The 24554-nt window shown below is 39.7% G+C and overlaps 1 protein-coding gene and 1 pseudogene across 2 annotated transcripts in view; one reads left to right on the forward strand and one right to left on the reverse strand.

The window, feature by feature from the left end:
* The window catches only part of LOC146330288 (uncharacterized), a 20674-nt pseudogene extending 15025 nt beyond the window's left edge, over window positions 1–5649 (reverse strand).
* LOC146330289 (high affinity choline transporter 1-like) overlaps window positions 1–20933 on the forward strand; it is a 21958-nt gene extending 1025 nt beyond the window's left edge. Inside the window, exons 1-9 of one of the 2 annotated variants that reach the window (XM_084715812.1) lie at window positions 4411–5507; window positions 6089–6297; window positions 6796–6909; window positions 8211–8366; window positions 12531–12679; window positions 13960–14103; window positions 14827–14980; window positions 15192–15409; window positions 17315–20933. In XM_084715812.1, the coding sequence (XP_084571938.1) occupies window positions 6114–6297; window positions 6796–6909; window positions 8211–8366; window positions 12531–12679; window positions 13960–14103; window positions 14827–14980; window positions 15192–15409; window positions 17315–17857 (1662 nt within the window). In that variant the 5' untranslated portion in view covers window positions 4411–5507; window positions 6089–6113 and the 3' untranslated portion in view covers window positions 17858–20933. Of the gene's footprint in view, window positions 1–4410; window positions 5508–6088; window positions 6298–6795; window positions 6910–8210; window positions 8367–12530; window positions 12680–13959; window positions 14104–14826; window positions 14981–15191; window positions 15410–17314 lie in introns of those variants that run through there. The other variant, XM_084715811.1, reaches the window with a different exon arrangement.
* Window positions 20934–24554: the final 3621 nt, after the last annotated feature.

Below are 24554 nucleotides of genomic sequence, written 5' to 3' on the forward strand. Positions count from 1 at the left end.
GTTTCTGCATGTGCGCATGTACAATATGTGTGAGTTTTTCTTTGTGAAAACTAAACTCGGTTAGTTTGGGACACAAGAAACTATGTCTGTCCTATAAATAGCACTGAGGGGCACTGCTGCCCAGCCAAATGGGCTCTTCTGGTTTATCTTCTGTGGCTACAGCTGCCTATCTTTGTTTTCTGTATTCTTGCTATTAATGGTTTTGATAAAGTACAGTCCAAGAATAGAGACGTAAAAGAGGCTGACACAATGGTCAGACTGCTGTGTGAAAACATCTTTTCATCACTTTAATATGTAGTTATGAAGAAATACTGTATTGAAAAAGTGTAATAAAAATCTGTTTTATTGCGACTTGTGGAAATCAGTAAATTTCTTAATGACTAATAATCTGTTGGAGGGTCTACACAGGATGCCGTGAGCAATTGTCATTCATTCTGAATATGTTCCCAGATGGATTTTGTAGTGCCGATACATAATTTTTGTAATTTAACTGTTCTTATTTTTAGTTTTGCTTTTAAAAATCTGTTAGGTATGACTGTGTCAAGTATTTGCTCTTGTTATCATTCAAGTCATTGCCATTAGTCATCATCCCTAAGGGCTGATCCACCCAGCCTCACATCAGCACCTTCTCATCACTGCGCCTTGTGAACTAACAAAATGACTGAGACTAAATCTAAGAGATTAGCTTCAATTTGTCCTCAAAGTGATTCGCCTTTGATGTCTCTAACATGTATTTGTGGCAGATCTTTTTGTTGCCACCTGACCTTTAATGCACTTGCCTCTGTGTCCTGTGAGTGAGACCATGAGAGAGAGAGAGTGACAGTCCAGCTTTGTTTCAAGGTGTTTTTCTATCTCTAATCTACCACGTGTGACCTTTAAAGCAGAAATAAAGATATGATAATGTCTACTTAACTTACACAGCACATTTTGGCACAGTATTAAATGTGCAGATCCTGTGGGTTTAGACACCTGAGCGAGGGAGAATTTAAATCTATAGAAGATTTTTATCCGAAAGTTAGAAAATACTTGATGTTCTTGTTAGTTCAGTGCCTTGTAAAACCCACGGAGCAGCAGTAATGCATTGTTTACCATGTCTTCTGTCTCTTCTTTGCTGTTGTATTAGTTCTGGTTCTGTTTGTTAAGCCTCGATGGATGATTTCCCAGAATTGTTCTAAAGCAAGAAAGTATCTGGTCCAGAGAACTAATGAAGGGCTGTGGGGACTAAAACTCAAACTGTCCACATTAAGACTGAAGATAAGGGCTTTAACAAAGGAGAAGGCAAGAGGTAGCAGCCGTTTTTTTTTTTTTTTTTTTTTTTTGTTCAATCTCTCTGTTGGTCCCGGCACTTTCTCTGTGAAAGACAACACGCTTGTGTCTGGAGCGTAGCGTGGTCACATTTCAGTGGCGCTCTACCTAGTGGAAATCTCAAAGCCTTATAGCATGAGTAGATGTGCATAGACAGGTCTAGATTTGTTGTCAAAGTTACCAGTTACCCTTGAGTTCAGTGCCATCCACTAATAGCAGATAACGTCTGTAAACTCTCCACATCGCCAAATTGCAGGGGGTGGAGATGGAGAGGAGGCAGGCAGCAAACACACAGTTGTCAGGAGAGTCGTTCTGAACGGAAAAGTACTGAGAGGCAGGGAGGCGAGGGGGGGTGGAGGTTTCGTAGAAACAGTGTTGTAGCTGCGCCTGTGCCAAGACACACTTCTGCATCTGTATGAAAGAGAATACCACATGGAATATTTAGACAGAGAGCGCACTCATGTCTAAAGATACTGTGCCTGCTTTCCTTCAGCCATGTCAAACCTGCAGTCTATCTTCTGTCAGCATTAGAGTCAGTCAGGCGTTGTTGCACTGTAAGAGAACTCCTCATACAGAGATGGGCCCTTCTATATGGTCTTTTAAACTCAGGTGACTTCAGACTTTGACAGTCAAATAAGCTGCTTAGGTTGAGATTGCTTTATAAACTACCAGAGTTCAAAAAGTTCAGCTGCCTTAAAGCCTTTTCTACCAGGTCATTTAACTAATTTAAAACAATTTTCATATTTCTGATTCATTAAGGGACAGTCGAGAAATGACATAGTAGTAGTCTGAAACTATGGAAAGTACAAATCATCATCCATTCAGAAGTTCAAATGCAAATTATAACCCATAGATGCATTAAAGGCATGATAAACTTTCATAATGTGAAAAATATAAAACACAGTTTTTTACAACCATAGCAGGTCTGGTTGCTGTATCCTGCTGTCTAGGTGCTGGTGATGGAAGTTTACACATGTCTATGTTAGCTTGCAGCACTGTATGTTTGGAATTTAACTATAAACCGCACAGCTAGAATAACACAGATGCACCACAGATATTTCCAGAATAATCAAATTATCTAAAACCAAAATGAAACAATATATATTTAGTTTGTTTCTCTAGTATGTAAAAAAAAAAAAACCTGACTGACAATCATTATTTGTAGTCTTACGGGGAGCCTCAACCCGTCTTTTGCTAACCTCACAAGCACTTGTCAAGGCACCATGAATATTTCATTAAAATGCATTTTCTTTTTCATTTCATCATTAAATAGACATGACTATAGAATTATGCTGCCTATTTTACAGTCTGACTGCCTGACAAAAGTATAGTTTAGTTGTACAGTAGTTTTTAACCTAAAGGGCAGGTTTGTTTTTTAGTTTTTGTTTTCATATCACTCTGTAGTTATCCAGCATTCTTTCTTATGTATTCAAATCCTCCCAAAGTCCTCTTAAAAATGTTTTCTCACATGACCTGACATGAGTTTCTGCATTACGGTATTATTATGACATGCATTGTGTTGCTACATATAAAGTACTGCAGGGATGATGTATTCTTGTCGGCCAACCCGGAAGTTAACATCGCTGGGTTTCCTTGACAAAAAGACAATGGGATTTTTCCTTTAGTGCAGAAAATAACAAAAAAAACATTTGATACGTCTATGATTGAAGCAGAAATGCAATCATCAGCGGCAAAAAGCTAATATTAGACAATACATTAACTGCACTATGGTTGTATGACTTTAGGTGTTAGCAACTGCCTTTTTTAAGACGTAAAACTTTCAAAATTCAGTAGTAGGGTATTTACTGACATATCTTATGTCATAAGTATTAAAAACATTTTAAGCCTGTGTTAACCATAGATACTTATTGCCTTATTTGGTATCTAACCAAAAAAAAATCAACTCATTTCCTGGTTTTAGGACTTGTTCCTGCAGAGCTCTATAAACCCCCTGAGGGAGGGGAGGACATCAGCGCTGTAAGTTACTTAAAACTGCACCACCGATTTTTGCTAATGGTCGAGTGGAAGTTTCAATTTCAAAAACCCAGAAAAGAACGCAGATGCTGTTGCCCTCAGGTTCTTTTATTTAAATCACACGCTGTCAATTTTTGTAGGCTTTCTGCTGTATTTTCACCCTGTAGAGAGCTCACATGAATGAACGTTTAAAACTCAGTGGGACTTCAGGTCACCTGAAATTATGAATGGGATTTTTTTTTCTTGTTTGTGGTGCGCTTGTTGAGGGGGTTTTCTGGTGGGGATTTTTTTTTTTCTTGTGGTTTTCACCGCAAAGAGAAAAAAAAAAAACATACTTTTACGTTTATTTTACATATAAACATTCAGGTAAACAAGGTCTATTGCCTCAAAAAATTCTAAGTAATTGTGAAAAAGGTATTGTACTCTTGTCTTCTGAAGCTGGCCCAACATGCAAATTAAATTTAAATATGTAGATATGTTGAGAATGTGCCTGCGTTGTACTCACGCTCGAGCTGAGTGGGAAGAGTGATGGAAAGTTACCAGGTGCTGAGTAAGCACACTGCCGAAGCGACATTTACAGGAAAATGACTTGACACTGATGTGTAATTGATTGAGTATTTCATAGAGTGAAAGTGGTTATTAAAGTTGTTTTGTGAGTGTGCTTAATAAGGCAGGCAAATTATAGGTTTCTCAAAAACCCTGTTGCTGGATCTGTCTATGGGGATGGAAGTAAACAACATCTGGGTTTTATTTATGCTTTTTGAAAGTACTTTTTTAGACCCTGTCTACTAAATACTGTTTCTAGCTTCTTGTGCAACACCCTTTATCTTTAGTTTTTTTGGTAACAGATTAAGATACCACCAGCTGGTTTATAGTGTAGTTTGGCAGCCGCAAGTAGTCGACTAAGCACTGTAGTATTAGACTTCTTGTTTGAAAGGGCTGGTAGTAATTCCAGTCCAACTGAGAATCAAATTCATACAGTTTTTTTCAAAATAAAACTACTTTGATGCAGACATATTAATATATATCACTTTAAACCTAATTATGGAGCATATTTGTTCGTTGCATGTAAGAATTCGTAAACTGGCTCTGAAATTTTGTAGAGCAAATGTATAGTTTCTCAATTTTTTTCACCCAGTGTCCTCTTGATATGCTGCGTAACAATAGCTATAATGTTTTACAGAGTGCAGTTTTTGGTTTTCTTTGAACATACAGGGCATGCACCAGAAAATATCGGTGCTATAGTGTAACATAAGGATGCAGTTAAAACTCTGCAGTGTCTGGTATGTAAAGGCTGTAACAGTGTGCGCTAACACACGCATGCACATACAGAACAGAGAACAACACACAGGCCACGTGACTGAGCTTGGTATGTAAAGGTTCTCATACACATGCACACGTACAGAACACAGAAGAACATACGGTCCACGTGAGTGTGCGCTTTTCAGGCTTTTGTTGACTTTGGCGCAGGGCCGCCGCCCCCCAGCCCCTCACCCATTCCTTCCATGCCCTCACATAAACACACGCACACACACGCACACACCCCCTCCTCCACACCACACATACATTTGCCTCCTACCCATATATATATATATTTTTTTACAGTTCATTCCTTTCACAAACATTTCCTTTTTTCCTCTCCCTATTCTCCCAAGTGTATCCATACATTCTTTCTTCCTCGAGTTTTATGACTGGAGCCAGAGTTTTTAGATTAACATGTGTTTTTAACTCCACTGGGCAAGGGCCATGTCTTGTTTTTTTCCTCCATGACAATGATGGCTTTGTTTATGATAAATGAGTTTCTGTCTTTAATAAAGAGAATCTTTTTTTTAAGAAACGGCTTTACTGTGTTATTTTAGATAGAGAACTTGTCTTGAGTCCCTCACTTTTCCTGGACTGCGTTAACACAGTTGATCCAGTATAATCAACATGTTAATGTGCAGAGAAGTGATTACCAGTAGGTGGCAACCAGCAGTTAAAGATTAACGCTTTTTTATAGATGCACAAGCTTTTCTCATCTTTCATTTATTTTTTTAGAAATCCATCTGTCCAGTGTACATTTACAGTAACCACACACACACAGACACACACACACATGTGTATGCACTAACGTGGCTCTGAGTTGTGTTCACTTCCCAATGTTTGGGGTCGAAACTTGGGCCGCCCAACCACTGAAGACGGGGGACAACATCTGTCCGCCATCTTTGTCAGTGCTGCCAAGTATTATGGTGAGACCCCTTTCGCCTCTCTGACTCTTCATCCTTCCATCCCTCACACTCTTGCCTTCCTTTTTCTTCCTCCTCCACTCCAGCTCTCCTCTTCACCCCATGTCCCCGTCTGCCAGGCAAGCAGGGCCAGGTCGTCCGACATGCTGCTGCTCCTTTCTTTTTCCTCTCCACTGCAGCCCTTTCTTTATTCACTTTTCTTTCTTTATGAAGACATGTAGAGTTCCTCCTCCACCTCACCCACCCTCTTCTGTTCATTGATTTGAATACATGCTACTGTTTTCTATTCATTAAATTTATCATTTGCGCTTAATAGCTTTATGCGCATGATGACTGTACCTTTTTGTCAGAATCAGATGACACCTGAATTTGTGCAAACTTGCCTCCCCCGCCCCCTTGTCCTGCAGTCCTCCAAAAACAAATTTACACAGAAAGTAAATGAGTATTTGTATTGTCATGGGATTTTATTTGTGTATTTTGAATGGTAGTGAGTCAAACACCCACTGCAAACAGCATTTGCTCATTTCTGTTTCCATTGGTTAGCAACTCAAATCTTCATGTTTCTCTGTTCTGTCTCTCAACAGGAAACGCACACAGATATAGTTCAGGATGGCTCTCAATGTTCCGGGTTTGGTGGTGATGGCGGTGTTCTACCTGCTGATCTTGGGCACGGGCATCTGGGCGTCTATGCGCTCCAAGAGGGAGGAGAAGAAGTGCACCGGAGACGGCATGGAGATAACGCTACTGGCCGGACGCAACATCAACCTGCTTGTCGGCATCTTCACTCTTACTGGTAAAGAAGTCAGATGGGGCTCAGTTTTAAAGGGACAATTCATCCCTTAATCGAAAATATATTTTTCCTCTCAGTACTATTCATCCATCTAGATAGTGTGTCAGGTGCCAGGTTTTGGAGATTTTGGCTGTAGAGATGTTTAACTTAAATACAATGGAACTAAATAACAGTCAGCTTGTGGTGCACAAAGCACCAAAAAATACATTTAAAAAACTCAACAGCAGTTTCTTTTTCTGGAAATCATGATGTGGTTACTCAGACCTTGTTGTGAGCAGTTTCGTGTAAGATTGTAGATTCTACACAAGAAAGAAAGTCGTTCCTACATGAAACCGCTCACAAGTTGAGTAACCGGGCCATGATTTCTGGAAGGAGACATTGAGTTGTTGCTGTTGAGTTTTTGTCATTTAATTTTGTGATGACTGATGCCAGCAGAATGCACAAGCTAGTGTGGAGTCTGTATCACGTTTCTCATTTTAATGTGTGTTTGTCTCTCTGCAGCTACATGGGTGGGTGGAGGCTTCATCCTTGGTATAGCTGAGGCGACATACAACCCAACGCTAGGCGCAGTGTGGGCTCTCATGCCTGTGCCTTATGTCCTGACCTTCTTCTTAGGTGAGTAGCACCACTGACCCCAAGCTTTAAGCCCTGAACCATAAACCCTGATGCCTGACTCTGCTGTCTTCCTCCTTTTTTTTTTGGGGGGGGGGGGGTTAATACAAATGATGTCAGCTCAATGCCATTTAGGTAAAAGAAACTGGATACAGATACTGATACAATTGATTTTAATAGTGCATGTTATACTCACATTACAGCATTAAATATTTAAATAGACACAAATTAGATAATATGAACTTTGTGCAGCCTAACATAGATAGTCCTGTACACATAGTGTAGTGGTCTTGTATGCAGTGTCTTGAAATGGACACCAGTAACTGCCTTTAATATTAGTTGTTGGCAGGGAGGTAACTTGCCACACAGGTCGGTGTCATTCACACACTGGAAAGCCTCACTGAAATAGAGACTTTAGTCTTTTTCTCTGTAAAATCCTTTTGATATCTGTGAAGTTTATGAGGACTTTGTTTTGGAAGAAGAAGGATTGCTGTTGCCATTTAACATTCAATGCATCCCTTGTTTTGCACTCAGCGGCTAATGAAAGTCATGTGGATTAATGACGGGTGTAGCTTCACAACAGCCTAATGTGCTGCATTTTTATTTTAGTAACAAGCATCTACAGGAATAATATTTTTCATCATAACGTGAATCCCCTAAGCAATTCAGAATCAGTTCAAATGAACTTAAAAGAGTTCGGTCTTGAGCGTTTTGTTGACCAGTAAGGTAGCTCCCACAACCCCCAACCCCGTCTGACTCCACACACCAATAAAAGTGTCGCTCATGTTAAAAATAGGACCATGAGAAATCAGTTCAGGATTGTACAACGTAACTTGAAGCAACAGGTGCGAAGGGATGAGTTCACCCAGAGACTTAGATTGCCCATTCCTGAATTCAGCAAACTGACAAACTGGTCCATCTGTAAACATTTGCAACAGGTGATATCATACGCACTCAGGCCCTATTGTCACAATGTCCTGCGTTGTGTGAGAGTAATGGGAACCGGAAACACCAAAGTCCCTGATGAGGAAATATAACATTCCCTGTTCCGTTCTTGTCCATTGTTGGCCAAGTGAGCACATAAGTTCAGCTGAAGGTGTTTATTGTGTTATCTGGAGGGAACACTTGTTTTTATCTTACTGTTCACACGCTTTTGTTCTTTCCTGCTCCCCCTCTTCCTCGTCTTCCTTTCTCCCTCGTGGGTTTTTAAATGATAGAAATACAGCCATGTGTTAAAATTGATGGCTTCATTACCTCCAGAGAGAGATTCTGATTTTATGCTAACTCCTTCCCTCCCGCTCCAGGTGGCTTTTTCTTTGCCAAGCCTATGAGAGAGAACAAGTATGTGACAATGATGGACCCCTTCCAACAGAAGTATGGGAACGTTCTGAGCAGTGCACTGATCTTTCCCGCACTGGTCGCCGATGTCCTGTGGGTGGCACGCACACTTGTCAGCCTGGGTAAGTTACTTCACACTGTAAAATTGTCTGGCACTATAGTGTGTGCACACACACATACTTATGCAATCATGCAGGCACCCACAGATCTGGGTACACAATGTGCACAATAACACATGAGTAGAAACACAGCTGGGTGTTGATGGTTGGTGTTTTTCTGAAACCAAGTTAGTCATGTCAGCAGGAAAGCAGGTAATTAAAACAATAAAAGGAACACATGACAAGACAATAAAATCACAAAAACAAACTTCACTTCTACAGATTAATGCCCTCTGACAGTCAAAACCATCTTCACATGACTGAGCTGTTATATTGGATTACATTTTATTATCAGGTGTCAGGTGTTATTTTCACCCCGCACTCTATTTAGCTGCTGTAGTTCAGATATGCAGTTACATAACAAGAAGTATGTATATATATATATATGTATATATGAAGTACAAAAATACTAGATACACAGTACTATTTATGAAAATTTCTATTTAAAAAAAAAAAGTCAAGGCAATTGACCGTTCGCTGTTGCCTGCTTTCAGGCAGCAAGTGTTCAACCATAGCTAAGCAAACTGAATTAGGAACAGCTGGTCTGTTAAGCTTTGGATTGTAACAGTATAAATAAATAAAAGGTTTGGAGGGTATTTTTTTTCTGTTACTTAAAAAAAAAGGAATAAAAAAGTGTAGTTCTAGATATCATATATGTAGCCATCATGACGTAGTAAGTCTAGTTCTAGTCTTAACGTAGTAAAAGGCCTTGAACAAGATTTTTCATACAAAATAAGTAATATGGAACCATTAAAATAAATCTGGAGACAGCTTTTGCAACCAACTAGTTGAGCAAGTGTTAACATAACTGTCTAGTTTGCTACAGGTGATGAAATCTGCCAGTGACATTTCTATTTGTAGCTGACAAAACAGAGAGGTGCCCGCTGTAACAGAAAAGTATATCTGCCATTGTTAACATTGTAAATGACAGCATTTGACAGAATTAACAGAACAGCAGCAGCAACGACAGGGGATGTGACTTAGTGAATGGTCAATTAAAAAACTTAACGTTCAAGAAAAAAAATTAATTAAAAAGCATAATAGACATATTAAATATAGCACCACATACATTTTAGACTCTTCAGACGCTTATTTGTTTTTCTGCTAAAATAAAATAAAATAAAATAAACCCATTGGAGTATTAGAGTTGATTATGTAATGATACTGTTATTTCCATAGATACCACTACATATGGCACTATTTTTACTGTTGTCTCTCTAACCTGTAAGTGATCATTTAATTGTATGTGTTTTGATAAAGGATGCAAGTGTGCATGTGCTCTGCAGCGTGTGAATGTGCGAGAAAGAAGGTGTGTGTGTTTGTGTGTGTGTGTGTGTGTGTGTGTGTGTGTGTGTGTGTGTGTGTGTGTGTGTGTGTGTGTGTGTGTGTGTGTGTGTGTGTGTGTGTATAATGTTTTCTTGTGTGTTTTTTTAACGCTGTTTTCTTTTCCAGTGTAATTTGAAAAAGGGGGTTAAACATCGAGCAGCCTGTTGATTGTGAAAGGTGATCAATTATTCAAACCAGATTTTCCATTGTTTGTGCCAAGGCACTGACTGATTAAAACAGGATAAATGTTACATGCTGAATTATAATCTAATTTGTGTGTGTAAGAAGATGTTTAAAAAGACTTGAGGGGGAAACAGTGAAATCCATTGACAGTGTTTCAGTCACCAAGGTAACACTGTATGTATGTATGTATGCTGTGCTGACGCTCCACAAAAGGACTGGTAGGGAGACAGGAATGTTCCTGGGACGTTTCTGTCCAAACCTATTAAACCAATATAGGATCAGGGGACCCCTCACTCCTCAGTAAAACCTCCTGTCGTTGTTTCTGGAATAGTTATGAATACATCCCCGATGTGCGCTTGGCATCACACGCACACACACACACATAAACACTTGACATTCCAGAGAGTGCGCTGAGAATTTGAGCTACAGGGGTGTTGTTGCTGGGAGACTGTTTATGTGAGTGCGTATGTGTAGTATAAACTGAGCTTCATGATCTGCTTGAGCGTGTGTGTGGATGATGGGTCAGTGCCAGAAAGGATTTAACTTTTAAAAACACTCTTTCCATGTGCTGTCAGTTAGCTGTCTAATGTCAACACACAGTCATGGTCAAATTTCTGCCGGGAAGGAATCAGGGACAGGACAGAGAGGTTGCAAAGTGTGTGTGTGTGTGTGTGTGTGTGTGTGTGTGTGTGTGTGTGTGTGTGTGTGTGTGTGTGTGTGTGTGTGTGTGTGCGTGTGCACGTACGCACATGCATGAGTTCTGAAAGTGGGACAAGGATCTAAAAACAACACCGGGGTATTTAGGCAGCTCTTTCCCTCTGTCCATCCCTGGCGCTGCCCAGTAAGTCCTAGAGGCCCCTGAATCTCATTCCACCTTTCCCTTCCCTAAATTTAGCCTGGAGGGGAACAGCACAGCTCAGCACAGAACTCACAGCTATGTCTGGAAAACAGACCAACCAGGAATTATTTACAATACTGTGATTATGTTGCACCATGCCCCACTGTAAGACAAGTTACAGGACAAACTACTACATAAAACTGGACGCATATCCAGATCATAATACAGATGCAGTACAGAGATGGATGTCAGCTCACACTTAGCATCAGAATGCATCTCGACTGACTGCTTGTGGTCAGAGTTTTCTTTACTAAAATATTATCCAGGAAGCAAACTACAAAACTACACAAAACACAATAAGGCTATACAGACAAACTTAAAATGGTAACAATTTCCAAATAAAAGTAGTATGCAAAGAGATAAAGAAATAATAGTAACATTTGACATTGTGAGGTTTTTTATGCAAAGTAAACTTAGCGCATGCATGCATGCATGTATACATGTGCGTCACTGACCACTTCTAAATATAATCTCACATCTACTGAGAGGTTACCTAACAAGATGTATTTTCATGCTAAGTGTGAACAGGTGGTTAGTAACTGTAGCATCTACTATCTTGTTTTCTTAAGTGATGGGTTAGTCTTTCTGTGGAGGAGAGCTACAAAAACAAACTATTTTAAATAAAAAGCATCAAGCAGCTGGGGAAAATGAGGTGACCAAAAAGCTTCCGGGTTAACAGATCAGTTTTCAAGAAATGTCAAACACGGGGTGAAAGCTCAAACTGTAACGGTCAAATATGCATCGTCAAGATGGTGCAAAGCCAGTGTGGTAGACAGAAAGATGAGACAGGGTGGTTTAGGGGTGGTGGGGTCTGTCGGGTGGGTGAGAGGTCAGCGGGGTGGTGAGTGGCGATCGATGGTGCCGATCTGACACTTCTCTGTTTAAGGGCATTGTTGTGGTGTGGCTGCAGGCTGCGGCTGGGGGGACCCTGGCAATGTGGCAGAAGAGACGGTGAAGGTAGTGACGTTTTGCTTGCCTTGTTTGAGTAACAAGATGTCTTTTTATTTTTATTTATTCACTTGTTTACATTTACTTTTAAATATAGTTTTCTCATTTTATACACATTTGTTTCACCATTTGAAGACACTTCTCTTTACTTTCTTCTTGATTTTGTTGATTTACTTAAGTATTAAAAGGGTGATAATTCACCCAAGAGGGTGAAAAAGGAACATTTTGCTGTCACAATCAATAGGCTGCTTCTGTTATGTGTTTCTGTACAGTTTTGTTTGTTATAACTTTATCATCATCACTTTTATGTTGGCTTGTTGCTTTATCTAAGCTCTTGGATGCTTTTTAAAGGTTTAAACCAAAGCCACCCATGCTTTAAGATAACTTTATTCCTGACTTAAATGACTAGAAATGTAATGTTTTGCTTTTTGTTGGCAAAGTGAAATTTGTTTGTCAGTATTTTTTTTTTGGAAAATACTGAATTAAGACATATGAACACTATAACAGACGATTTCAATGCCTAGCTTCTTAGTAAATCTTAGGTATTAGTACATAAGAGTGGATGCATGTATTCGTATGTGTGTGTCTGTGTGAGAGAGAAAAGATTTAAGAGCAAAAGAAAGACCGAGAACCTCATAAAACACTTAAGTTAAACTACAGTAAGCAGTTGCATGTATCTGTAGCAACCAACGCCTGTACATTAGACGACTTGCTATAAGACATTTTGTCCCTTTCAGTCCTCCGATGCTCATCTCTCTGCTGTGTTGTTCCAGGTGGGACTATGAGTGTGATCCTGGACCTGTCCTACGTCTACTCCATCATCATCTCCTCAGTGGTGGCCATAATCTACACACTGCTGGGGGGGCTCTACTCTGTGGCGTACACAGATGTCATCCAGCTCATCCTCATCTTTGTCAGTTTGGTGCGTAACGTCTCTTTATCCGTTCACACAGAGGCCATTTTGAACAGTCGCGCCTGGGAACTTTAGAGCTCTAGCTCCATTCCTCTACTGAATGACGAACATCATTCACGTGTCAGATCAGATTATTCACTCAACTACATGGTAGAAGATGAAAGAATACAGATTTGTGTCCAGCAGACGTATTACAGCTAAATTACAGCATGTGTTGAATTTATTGGCTTATTTGACAACTGTGAAGCCTATGTGAAGTTTCCCTGCCTGTGTTTAAAATAGTTTCCACTCAAAAAAGATTGATTAACTTTTGCAAAATACATGATTTTAGAAGGTGACATAGGGACTAGTCAAGTGGAAAACGCACTACCTCACATACTGTAGGGTACACGTTAGTGTAGTTGCAGTTTGTCAATCACATGTATATTGTACATGGGTTGGGGAGATTTTTTTTTTTTTTTTACCTCAACAGTTAGTCTCTCTTAATCCATCGTTCTTCACACACAAAAGACAGAGGTGAGGAGAGGTCGTACAAAGAGACTGAAGGGAATAACATATCTGACAGTTGGCAAGTTTGTCTGGTCATTTGCTGTCTCTTAGAAAACTGGTTAGCTTGAGAACAGAAAGTTCCCACAGTTTATTCAAAAGACATATTTGTACAGTTAACTCCTGTCTCGTATCTGTCTGCAAATTACCCATTTTGTGGAGTGGTTTATGCTCTGACAGAGTTGGTTAAATAAAAATTTTATTAAGCAACACAGCTAATAAGCAATGACAGCTGTCTCCATTGGACTTTCTGTCTCTTGGTCTCACCACAGGGTCAATTTTAATGTTATGATCTGGAGCTTTAAATCAATTCACATGATCTTCATCAACAGCAGTCTGCCAAGTTGTCATGGAATTGCAGATTTCCATCCAAATTTCATTTTTTTTTTTTTTTTTTTTCTGAGCACTTCAAACACTGCTTGTCCGTGTTGACTTAAAAGTCACATTGACCAAACTGGTCAAGTCACATCAGCTGATGAAGATCATGTGATATGATTAAAAAGCTCCAGAACAGCTACTTAAAGGACCTCAAGGTGAAAATGTTTTGTCAAAATAAATATTGATCATTCTGGATCAATGGGAACTCTGTATGCTAACCATGATGTGACATCAGAGTGCTATACACCACTCAGAAATGGTAGCTTTAACTCAAGTTTCAGATTCCTAATTTCCAGTGACGGACTGAAAACTGCTCCCACTGGGCCCATAATTAAATTAACTTTGTCTTGTGTTTGTGTATACAGTGGGTGTGTGTCCCTTTCCTGTTGACCAACCCTCACTCTCTGGACATCTCACTGACGGCCTACAACCAGACCTTCCAGGCTCCCTGGGTCGGCACGGTGGAGCTTGATCAGGCTGGCAAGTGGTTTGACGACTTCATGCTGCTGGTGAGTACACATATATACACAGAGACAGAACTAAATGTCATGTAGTACACAGGTTATGCGGCATTTACTGGGTTGTAACAGTACAAAAAAATTGAGACTCAATATGTACCTCAGTTTTGGGGCCGTGGTTCGGCACATTTTTGCAATATTGTTTGAATAATGTAAACAATCAGAAGGGGCTCACTGGCCATCATTCTTGTTGTAGCAGTTAAGGCGCTCAACTGGTATCATATTGTCAATAACACAAATGTCAATAATATCTCCACTGAATGGCAATGAGCTTGAGTAACCTTGCTAACTTGGCTAAGCTGGCTAGTATGCTACAGCTGATTAGACAACGACTGGTGCGCTGCCAAAACGTTCTGGGTAAACTTGGGCTCTAGGATTTCAGTTCAGTGAATGCAAGTAGTAGACATAAATAGATTTCGACAGTAATTTTGTGGGTCACAAGGCGTACCAAATCGAGGAAGTTACATACAAAACTAAATGTCCTGTACCGAAGGGTTCTTGGCAAATACTGTACCGTTCCAACCCAAGTAGTTGCATAACTCCTGCCATCACATCAGTTGCATCAAAGGAGCTTATTAAATTAAATTGGCTTCTTTCAGTAGAAGAGCAAACAGCAAAGCATGAGATCAACAAAGTCATGAGATGATTGTTACCTCTCGTCTTGTGTTGCTGTACAAATTAATTCCTGTCATCCTGTGTGTGTGTTTGTGCCAGGCTCTGGGTGGTTTGGCCTACCAGGCATTCTACCAAAGAATCCTGTCCGCCTCGTCTTACACCCAGGCTCAAGTGACCTGCTTCGCCTCTTCAGCCTTCTGCCTGGTGCTGGGTATCCCCTCTGTGCTGATCGGGGCCGTGGCTGCATCTACAGGTACAGTCTCAACTTACAACTCTGGAAATTTCTTGAGTCAGCTCTCCTTACCTTAGTCTGCATCAGAACAATCAGAATTTGTGCTTCTTCTCACGATTCCACTGAATAAAGCTCTGTTTATTTTGCTTGATTAATTTCTTCCTCCCCGCGTTTTAGTCTTTCAAACATTTGTCTGGTCTTACTCCAAATATTCATCTGTCCTTCATTCCAGATTGGAACTCAACCAGCTATGGGTTGCCCACCCCTTATGAGCGTGACCAGGCAGGCTCCATCCTCCCCATCGCCCTGCAGTTCCTCACACCCCCCTACATCTCTGTCATTGGTATCGGAGCTGTAGCTGCTGCCGTCATGTCCTCCATGGACTCAGCTCTCCTGTCCTCAGCCTCATTGTTTTCCTCAAATATCTACAAGAACATCATCAGGAAGCAGGTGAGAATACTTGAGAATAAAATCAACACTATACTGCCATTCAAATACATAGAGGAAATTCAAGACTGCGTTGATGTTTGGACAATCTAAAGCACATGAGGCAAACAGTCTTGTTCAGCTTTGTCCATTTGAACTACTACTGACCTACTATGATGAATTAATCTATAAATGAATATGTAATTTAATAGTAGTAATAGTAATTCTACTATTCAGATGCTTCAGAGAAGGGTTACTGCTGCTCTGCTAAGCTAGGCTAGGACTAGTTTATTTGGTATTTTATTTTTGTCTCTGTTACGAATCAGTTTAGTTATTGTCTTAATCAAAATTCAAAATAGATTTTAGAATTAAAGGAAACAGGAGGGGGAAAGTAGGTGAATTAGCTTTAGCCGAGGCTGTCTCACCAGCTATACTCACTAGTGTTTGGATTTTACTTCCATTTTGTAGTTCTTGCAAATTTTAAAAATTACACATAACTTTACATGCATTTTTAGGGATTAGAAATTTTTCTATGATGGCAGAAAGTCAGATTCTTATCTTAACTTTTAGTCAGTATGTACACATTGCATTTTGGCTTGGTAGGGCTGTGTAGTCCTATCAGACCTCCTTATAGTCAAAGACAAAACTACAACAAATAGACTCTATCAGGCAAAGTTAAAGGGATAATGTGAAAATAGTTGTTCTCTCCTGTTGCCCCCAGAAACCCAGGTGATGTCATCAGGGTGTTCATCATCATTTGTCATCATTTGACGCAGGGGGATGAACTAGTCAAAACAGGTTTGACAGTCCGTGGAACAAATGTGATGAAAGGGCAGCTTTTCTGGGGAACTGACATGCATTGACACTGGTACAGAAAACAGTGGCGTACATGTTTTTGCATTGTGTCGAAACACCACCTGTGTAGTTTCCTGTAATAGTCACAACATCAAAGCATCTTCGGCTCCATTTATGACCTTTTCCTATTTAATCTGTCTCATGCAGTTCCCCCATGCATTTGCATGCACTGGTGTTATCTCTGTTTTAGTATCTTAAATCTCCTTCCATTTAAAGTATTAGTATTCAACTGACAATAAAATGCCTGTAAAAAGTGTTGTGCGGGTAACCATACAACATTGACAGCCAAGATACTGTCACTCTACTGTACTCTCACAATATAAGCTGGAGGCAGCAACAAAGAAGCTATTGACTTTACGATATCGTGCATACTGTACAATATGACTACACAGAGGGAGTTTCATTTATGATGTTTGTTCTCTTATAACAATGATCTATTTCATTATTTCACCCCAAAAGAATGTTCCATACAATAAGCCTGTTCACTGTCAGGCTCTTATAGTGCTGATAGTGTGTCTTTGTGAGGAGTCCAGATGGTCCTTAGATCCTTACATTGTTTTGTCTGTCTTGTTGTCATTTTCTTCAGAGGTCCCAGTAACTGAATATTTTCCACCACTGACTAAATTTTTTTTTAACAATGACAGAAACATCTGACAGCAGTAATCACTACACTATACCATATGTTTCAAGTAAAAAAGATTTAATAAACCGTCTATGGTTGAAGGAAGTTGTTTCACACCTTGCCTGAGTATTTAAACTTGGCATGTTTCCTTAATCTTTGATGACATATCATAGTCATTTATTACAGTAAATATCTTACAAATTTCACCTTTAAACTGTCTACAAAGGGAAGGAGATGATCAAACAAAATATTTGCATAATCAGATCTGGAGAAAAAGAGTCAAACCTACCTGCACTGTATTACTCTGAGCAGCATGCATCTTTCTTGCCTTTTCCTTAATAAGTCTCTAAATTTGTGGCTAGTCGCTTTTTGGAAGTAAAGATGCTAAGTTTGTCAAAATGATGGACAGCAAGAAAATCTACTGCAACCTCTGATTCTCTCCCCTCCTTCAGGCATCAGACCGTGAGATGCAGTGGGTGATCCGTATCTCAGTGGTGGTGGTGGGTCTGGCTGGCACTGCCCTCACCTTCCTGGACAGCAGTGTCCTGGTCTTCTGGCTTGTGGGCGTGGACATGTCCTACACCATTATGTTCCCCCAGCTGGTCTGCATCCTCTTCTTCAAGGTGTCCAACGGCTACGGAGCCACGGTGGGCTACATGATGGGAATCATCATGAGAGTCCTGAGCGGCGAGCCACTCATCAACCTCCCGCCTGCCATCAAATTCCCCGGCTGCCGGCTGGACGCAGAGGGAAAGCTCACCCAGTTCTTCCCCTTCCGCACCGCCATCATGATCATCTCGCTCGTCTCCATCCTGCTCTTCTCTTGGCTGGCATCCATCATTTTCAACAAGGGTCTGCTGTCCGAGAGGTGGGATGTGTTCAAAATCAAACGCAAGCAGACGTCCCCAGCCCGTCCCATGAACGACAAGAGGACCAACTCTGATAGCGAAGAAGCCGCCGCGTCCAAGCAGCTGCTGGACACCACCAGCTGCTGAAGAGGCTCACAAAGACGGAGAGAAGATGGGCACTGGCTGGAGGTGGACATGTTTGTTCATCTGCTAAGCAGGAGTTCACACAGGGGGAACAATGGCAAAGGCTGGACATTATGTACAGATTCTGTTCAGTATCACAGTGAATTTGTGGCGATGACATTTACATTAGCAGAGTGTGATCTGAGCTCTCTGGCACCCTACTTCATCAGTTGCCTCATTGTCTTCCACAGAGAATACAGTAAAAATGGGCTCCCTGGCTACGTTACATTAGCAAACAAGCCATTAGCCAGCATAGCATATAATGAAAGATGTTTACATCCAGAATAAAAGGCCCAGAATAAAATGCCAGATTGTGCTGCATTACACATACATCATCATACATCACTGAAATGGAAGCAGTTCACACAAAGAACGTGGCGAGTTCAACCTTTAAGCCATTTTAAATTCATTTCCATTTGAAAAACCAAAACAAAATTTTAAGTTAAATGTACACAATAATGCAACTTATACCTCTTATTCATTAGATGCACGACAATAAAGAACAGACTTGTACTTTTACCACATTTTGAGGAATCGAGTTTCCGCCTTGAGACTCCTTTTTGACAATTCAACTTTATGGCAAAAAGACGTTCGCGCAAGAAATGGACATCATCCCAAAAGGGAGAATCAACCAAACAGAATGATGATAAAACCGTTTACAATACACATAAACAAAATTTGCAATTATTTATTGGATTTTGCTTTTTTGCATGAGAGAGTGCATCAGACTGCGTCACATAGCCTCTCAGAAAACAGGAATGCAACAAGCCATCTGCTTCATCCTTTACTGAATAATCATTAATCAGCTCGAGCTGGGTGTGTCTCAAGATGCTGTCCTGTACCATGAGTGCACCCAGCTTCTCTCTCAGTGTGAACCTCTGTTAATGATTTGCAGCTATGTGCCGCATGACAGGGCTCTCTTTCACACCTCGAACAAAGAAATGCTTCCCAAAGAACCGAGTGCACGCTCTGCACTGTTCCACGGTGCATTTGTGAAAGACATTTTCTAATTTAACAGTTGATTTGACTGTGGTCTGGTCTTTTCCTTTCTCTAGTTGATCTGCTGCCTCGAGCTCAGCTATAAGGCAACAGTAACTCTTCTTGGCTTGCGGGTTAATGTTAGATAATACATTTTTAACTTGTAAATTATTTCTTATATATATATATATACAATCATTGCTTCTACACCGATGTGATTTTATTTTAAAATGCTGTTCTCTGAAAACAGCGTAGCTTTCATAAATTTCTGTTCTGCAGCAGTCCACATATCTAAGATGTGAAGATTTATAGTTGCATGTAAATTTTCACAGAGCAGTGTTTACCTTCATCTCTCACATACTGCTCAGTAGACCAGCAAGTTTAAGACTATTTTCTTTTACCACACTGTGACGAAGTTTCAAACCACCCAGCTATGGATGCCTTCTTGTGCAATCCTGGTGGTTTTGTTGTGCAAGCAATATTGAAAATGACAAACAACAACCAAAAACACTTGGATGGAAGTGGCACTATTTCACTCGATAGTTTTGTTCTAATGATTATTTTAAATGACCTGCTTTTGTTATGAGAAGCAGCAGGGAGAGAAAAAAAAACTGCACACCTTGATCTCCCAGCATGCCGTGGTTAGTGTACGCCCATTCCCCTCAGCTGCAATTTACACACATTGTAAATAACTGACTGTCGCAGTTTTCTACAATTGCACGGACAGAGAGATCACCAGACATATCCCTCCTCGATTTTCTTCTCCGTCCATCAGTCGGTGTGAAATTTGTGCCTTTCTGTTTGACTTTGTACTGTATAGTTTTGTTTCAGTACTGTCTGCAAAGCTATAGTTTACAGTGGGATCATTTTTTCTTCTGCAGTGGTGAAAATGTTTGCAGCTAAGATTCATAAAATTTAGATTACTTTCACAACAAATGCAAATTTTACCATTTTTAAATAATTAGAGAACAGACTGTTCAATAATCCTTGTGTTTTTTAATGTATGTTTTGTTGTACTGAGCCTACATAGTAGTTTTTTTTGTGCAAAGAGATCCCTGCTAATGATGAGTGACAGTCAGAAAGCCTTCCTCTACCATACTGTTACCTTATAATATCACTGGAAACTGGTTTCACTCCGCTTTTGGCGGTTATTTGCTGGTCATCGTAAAATGGGTGTATACTCAAACTGTTCAAATACCTCAAGCAATGTTGACTTTAAGCATACAAAACTTTTCAACCCATGATTCTGACTTCTATCCAAAACATACTGTATGAATGTCATTTTCCAAAGATTAATCGCACAGAACAAACTGTCTCAGAGCAGGACACATGCAGGACACGATGCATACATCTTTTTATATAGTGATTGTGATTTCTACCTGTATTATACTCTTGTACTGTACAGTCTAATCATGATTTGTATATTTACATTTTTTATTTTTTATCAAAGTTGATCGCTATGCGTTTTGGGTTTTAGAAGAAAAATGCAAATGTATTTTTAGCAACGTTCAAAAGTCAAATAAATTAACCTTCAATTTTTGCAGAACTTTCGATGTCATTTCGCCTTCACACGTGTTTTTAAATGTGTCAGCAGTGACTCTGAACAGGAAAAACATGTTACATATTGATGAGTGAAAGTAAAGGCCATCTACAACGAACACTCCAAATATGATCTGATGGAAGAAAACTTCCCAGTGGTCCTCAGCAAGCCGTCCACACTACAGTAAAAGATGGCAATGCCTTAATAATGGAGCGTATGTATATTTTCATCTGTGCATTTTCGTCACTTTTTGAGGAGAAATGTTTTATTTTCCATGTTGGGTTAGTCAAACATCTATGAAAGTATATTGGACAGTTGTTCTTGTATTGTATTTTATTTTCCCCTTAATATGTATTTGGTTTTATACTATTATGCATGTTGATTGTCATAAACTGTGTTGTTTGTATACTGAACTTTTGTGAAGGCTGTTCTCTCTTGCCACTTGGCAAGGCCCTACTTTGTAATCGATTAATGTAAATCCCCATGGGGTGATGTTCTGTCAGAATAAAGGTTGAAACCAAATGACTGCGTCTTGGCTGTCTAAATCATCTCAGAGGGTCATCCAGCACACAGGAGCCTTCCAAGAAATGTTTTCCAAAGCTGTAAATATAAATTAGTTTTTCCAACATTTAGAGAACTTTATTGGTTAATTGTGGGCATGCAGGCAGGCGGTAAAACAGAATGCAGTGGCTGCCCTAACAACACAGAAAACAATGATTTCAAAAAAGTACATGATTCACCTTAAAATGTTTGATAGTATACTGGTCTTGTTCAGTTTTTCTTTTAGCAGATAATCATGTTACTTTGCACTCTTTGATCCACACTACTATCCTCTATCAGTATGCAAATAGTGGGTTTAAAGTGACGCTTATATCGAGCTTGGACTCCTCTGTCTTTTGTGTTGCTCGGCCGTGCTGGTGAGTGAGAGATAGCACGAAAGAAGGAGGAGGTACTTTTTTATTGCAAACCCCAGGAGGGAGGCAGCTCCTAGAAGTCTGGTGTTTTATTTTATTTCTATTTTGAGAATTGAATTTTGTTATGGCAGTTCAAAAGCAAACTGTGGTCCACCATAGCACTCTGTGTGCAACATTTCAGAGGCCGGTGTGAATTACCTCACTGTGGCAGCACGTGGCCCAGGGCACAGCTTTAATGTCAGGTCTGTGACAGTTTCATTGGGTGACACCTTCTGCCACATGCAACACTGCTTTGGTCTCTTGCTCTCTCTAAACATACAGGGGAATCAGAAAGCTATTAAAACAGTGATAATGCTTCATTGTTTTAGCTTTTCCATTACATTTTAATTTAAATTAAACAGTATATATAAAATTAAAATACTGACTTTCAGCATTAAATAACAGGTAAGACACTTTAGGAAAAACACTTCATGCAGAGACTGAGGTGATGAGATTGATAGAGCTCTTATTACTAATTGTCAAATATGAAGCTACAGTAAGGATGGTTGATCGATTCTATAGGATCAATACACCGATTCCCACAAGCTACTAATTTGGTATTCGATTCAATTCATAATAAGATTATATGAATGCAAAATATGGGTGGATGCACCACTTCTAAATGTTTTGTATAATGTTTGTGCCAATAAGTGATTTTTAGCTGACCCACTTCACATGACTGTGGAAACCATTGACATGTCAGTGGTGGAAGCCCACTGAGACATGAGAACTGAGCACGCAGATGCACACAGTCACACACTTCCGCGTCAAACCTGTAAGAGAGCGGCAAACAGGAAACATAACATTGCGTGGTGCTTCTTTTCAGCTACAGCAAGATGAACTATTTGTAACAAGAAAGTGCCATACAGCAGCAACATGAGTAATCTCTTGAAATATTTTAAAACAAACACCCTGAAAGTTCAAGATAGACAGAAACAAGAAGCTCATTTTTGTTTTATTGTCATTTTATAGTATGTCTGGAAAATAGACTTTTACACTTATTAGCATAAACATTTTGGCCTGTATGTGTCATGTGATATTTCTACCTAAAAATCTGTCATTATTCTGAAAAATTACATACCAGTTTAAAATATTATCAGTATTGATATGGGTAAAATTGTGACACAAAGTATTGGTATCATAAGGTTGGCATTGCACAGAAGTTTAACTAATAAGGGAGAAAACTAGGCTGGAACTCTGTAAAGGGTTTTGCACAGAATAAATAAAGATATAAGAAGTCAGTGAGCTCTAGAGGTGCTGTTGGGATGGTGTTGTTGCCTTTGGACCTTTTTCACCAATATTGTCATTATATTTATAGTAACTTCCATAGTATCATTCTTACTGCACTGTTTACCATGTTTATCTGTGTCTAACTCTAACACTGCTTATATTCTATAGATTTTATAAATCATCTGTACAGCATTATTCATACATAAATTTTCCTATCTGCATGTCAGCCTGTGAGACATTAAATTTTGTCCCTGTGTACACTCTATGTGGAAATAACAAATGAACAACTTGAAATTGAACTTAACAAGAAAGTGAACAAGCATGCTTGCCAAAATGTTGATTTCCTTTAAAGGTGAAATATGTAAGACTGACAGCAAACATTTAAAATGGGTATTGCAGACCATAATCAAAATAGTTGTCTCCCTGATACAATCCTCTCCAGACTCAAAGCACAGGCAGCACAGCAGGGAAACTGAATCTACATGAGCACAACATTATGTTTTGACAATGACAAGAGATGATGAGTCCTACACTGTAAGCTAATTAGCTGGATTTTTATTCATTTATTTATTTTGGAACTCTGTCATGTCTTTGTCAATGTAAAGCTAAACCTGTTATCCTGAAAACAAAAGCCACTGCTCTGAAAATACACACTCTGGAGATGGAGCTAAGTGACTACTTTCTAGACTCTGTTAATATATTGCTCAATTTAACTATTATAAACATCTATTCCTTCTAGAATAAATCATATTAATGATTTCTTACAACTCATAATCAAACATCAAACCATTCAGTGAACATTTAACAGAATTTGGTATTAATTTTAGCTCCATGTAAATTGAATTAAAGTGAAACCAGCAGTGTGCAGAACCACAAGGGCCAAATCAAAACCAGACGTGCTGCACCACAGTGGAAATTTCAAAGGAGAACAGACTGGCTGTAGCAGTGTTATCAGAGAAGCCAGTATTTAAAACCCAGCTTGTTTTTCTTCATTTCTGAGGGCATATTAAATATTTCTCCTTTAAAGACTGTAAATTCGCCTATTTTTATTTAAACCAGTAATGCAGCATGAATTTCAAATTAAAACTGCCATGCACTTAAAACAGGGGCGGGTATTTTTGCTGACCAGTCTGTACTTCAGTCCTTTGGATCTTGGCTGACTTGAGGCTCATCCTTGACAAAACTGGCCCGCTCTTCCTTCTGGTGAAGGCATCTCCTGTCCATGACTTCTCCATTAGTATGGAGAATTGTGTCCCCAGGACTAACTGCAAGGAACTGGATAACCAGCTGCTTTTTGCTGCCAGTGGTAATCCTCAGCGGTAGGCACACAACTTCTGCATGTCACCACCCCAATATGAAGGGCTGCCCTGAAGATTTTGGATTTGTTCGGCAATGCAGCATTTAGAGAATGACTTGTGAGTCTGACTGAGGCCGACTGAATCTGATTCAAAACAGAAGGACCATCCTACGTCCATGGTCATGGTCAAACATACATCCCAGCGTGTCCACACTGCTCTGCTATTGCTAATTGGGTTGCTGCTCCCTCGCTGGGAGGGGGCCCCTTCAGCGGTCAACAAAATCACGACTGTTTGTGCTTCTGGTGAAACAAGCTACCCATTGATATTAGGACAGCAGAAATGCTACATATCTTCCTGACTGAAAACTCGTCTATTCAGACTGCACCTTGGCCATAAATATAGACATCTAAAAAAAAAACAGTTGAAGCAGGTGAGCATGTTTAATGAAGTTTGATGTACTTTATTCTTGCTATTGTTGGGTTGTATCCACATGGCTGAATGCACGTATTGTAAGTTGCTTTGGATAAACGCACTAGCTAAATTAATGTTATGTAATAAGAACATGTGGTTAAACCTGCAAGTTTTAAAAGGAGCCACTCAAACAACAATTATGATTAAGGGAATAGAGCACATAATCTTCATTTGTTCAATTCAGTCAAAAT

The sequence above is a fragment of the Lutjanus erythropterus genome, chromosome 3 (assembly GCF_056507025.1).
Source record: "Lutjanus erythropterus isolate fLutEry1 chromosome 3, fLutEry1.hap2, whole genome shotgun sequence".
Lineage (NCBI taxonomy): Eukaryota > Metazoa > Chordata > Actinopteri > Lutjaniformes > Lutjanidae > Lutjanus > Lutjanus erythropterus.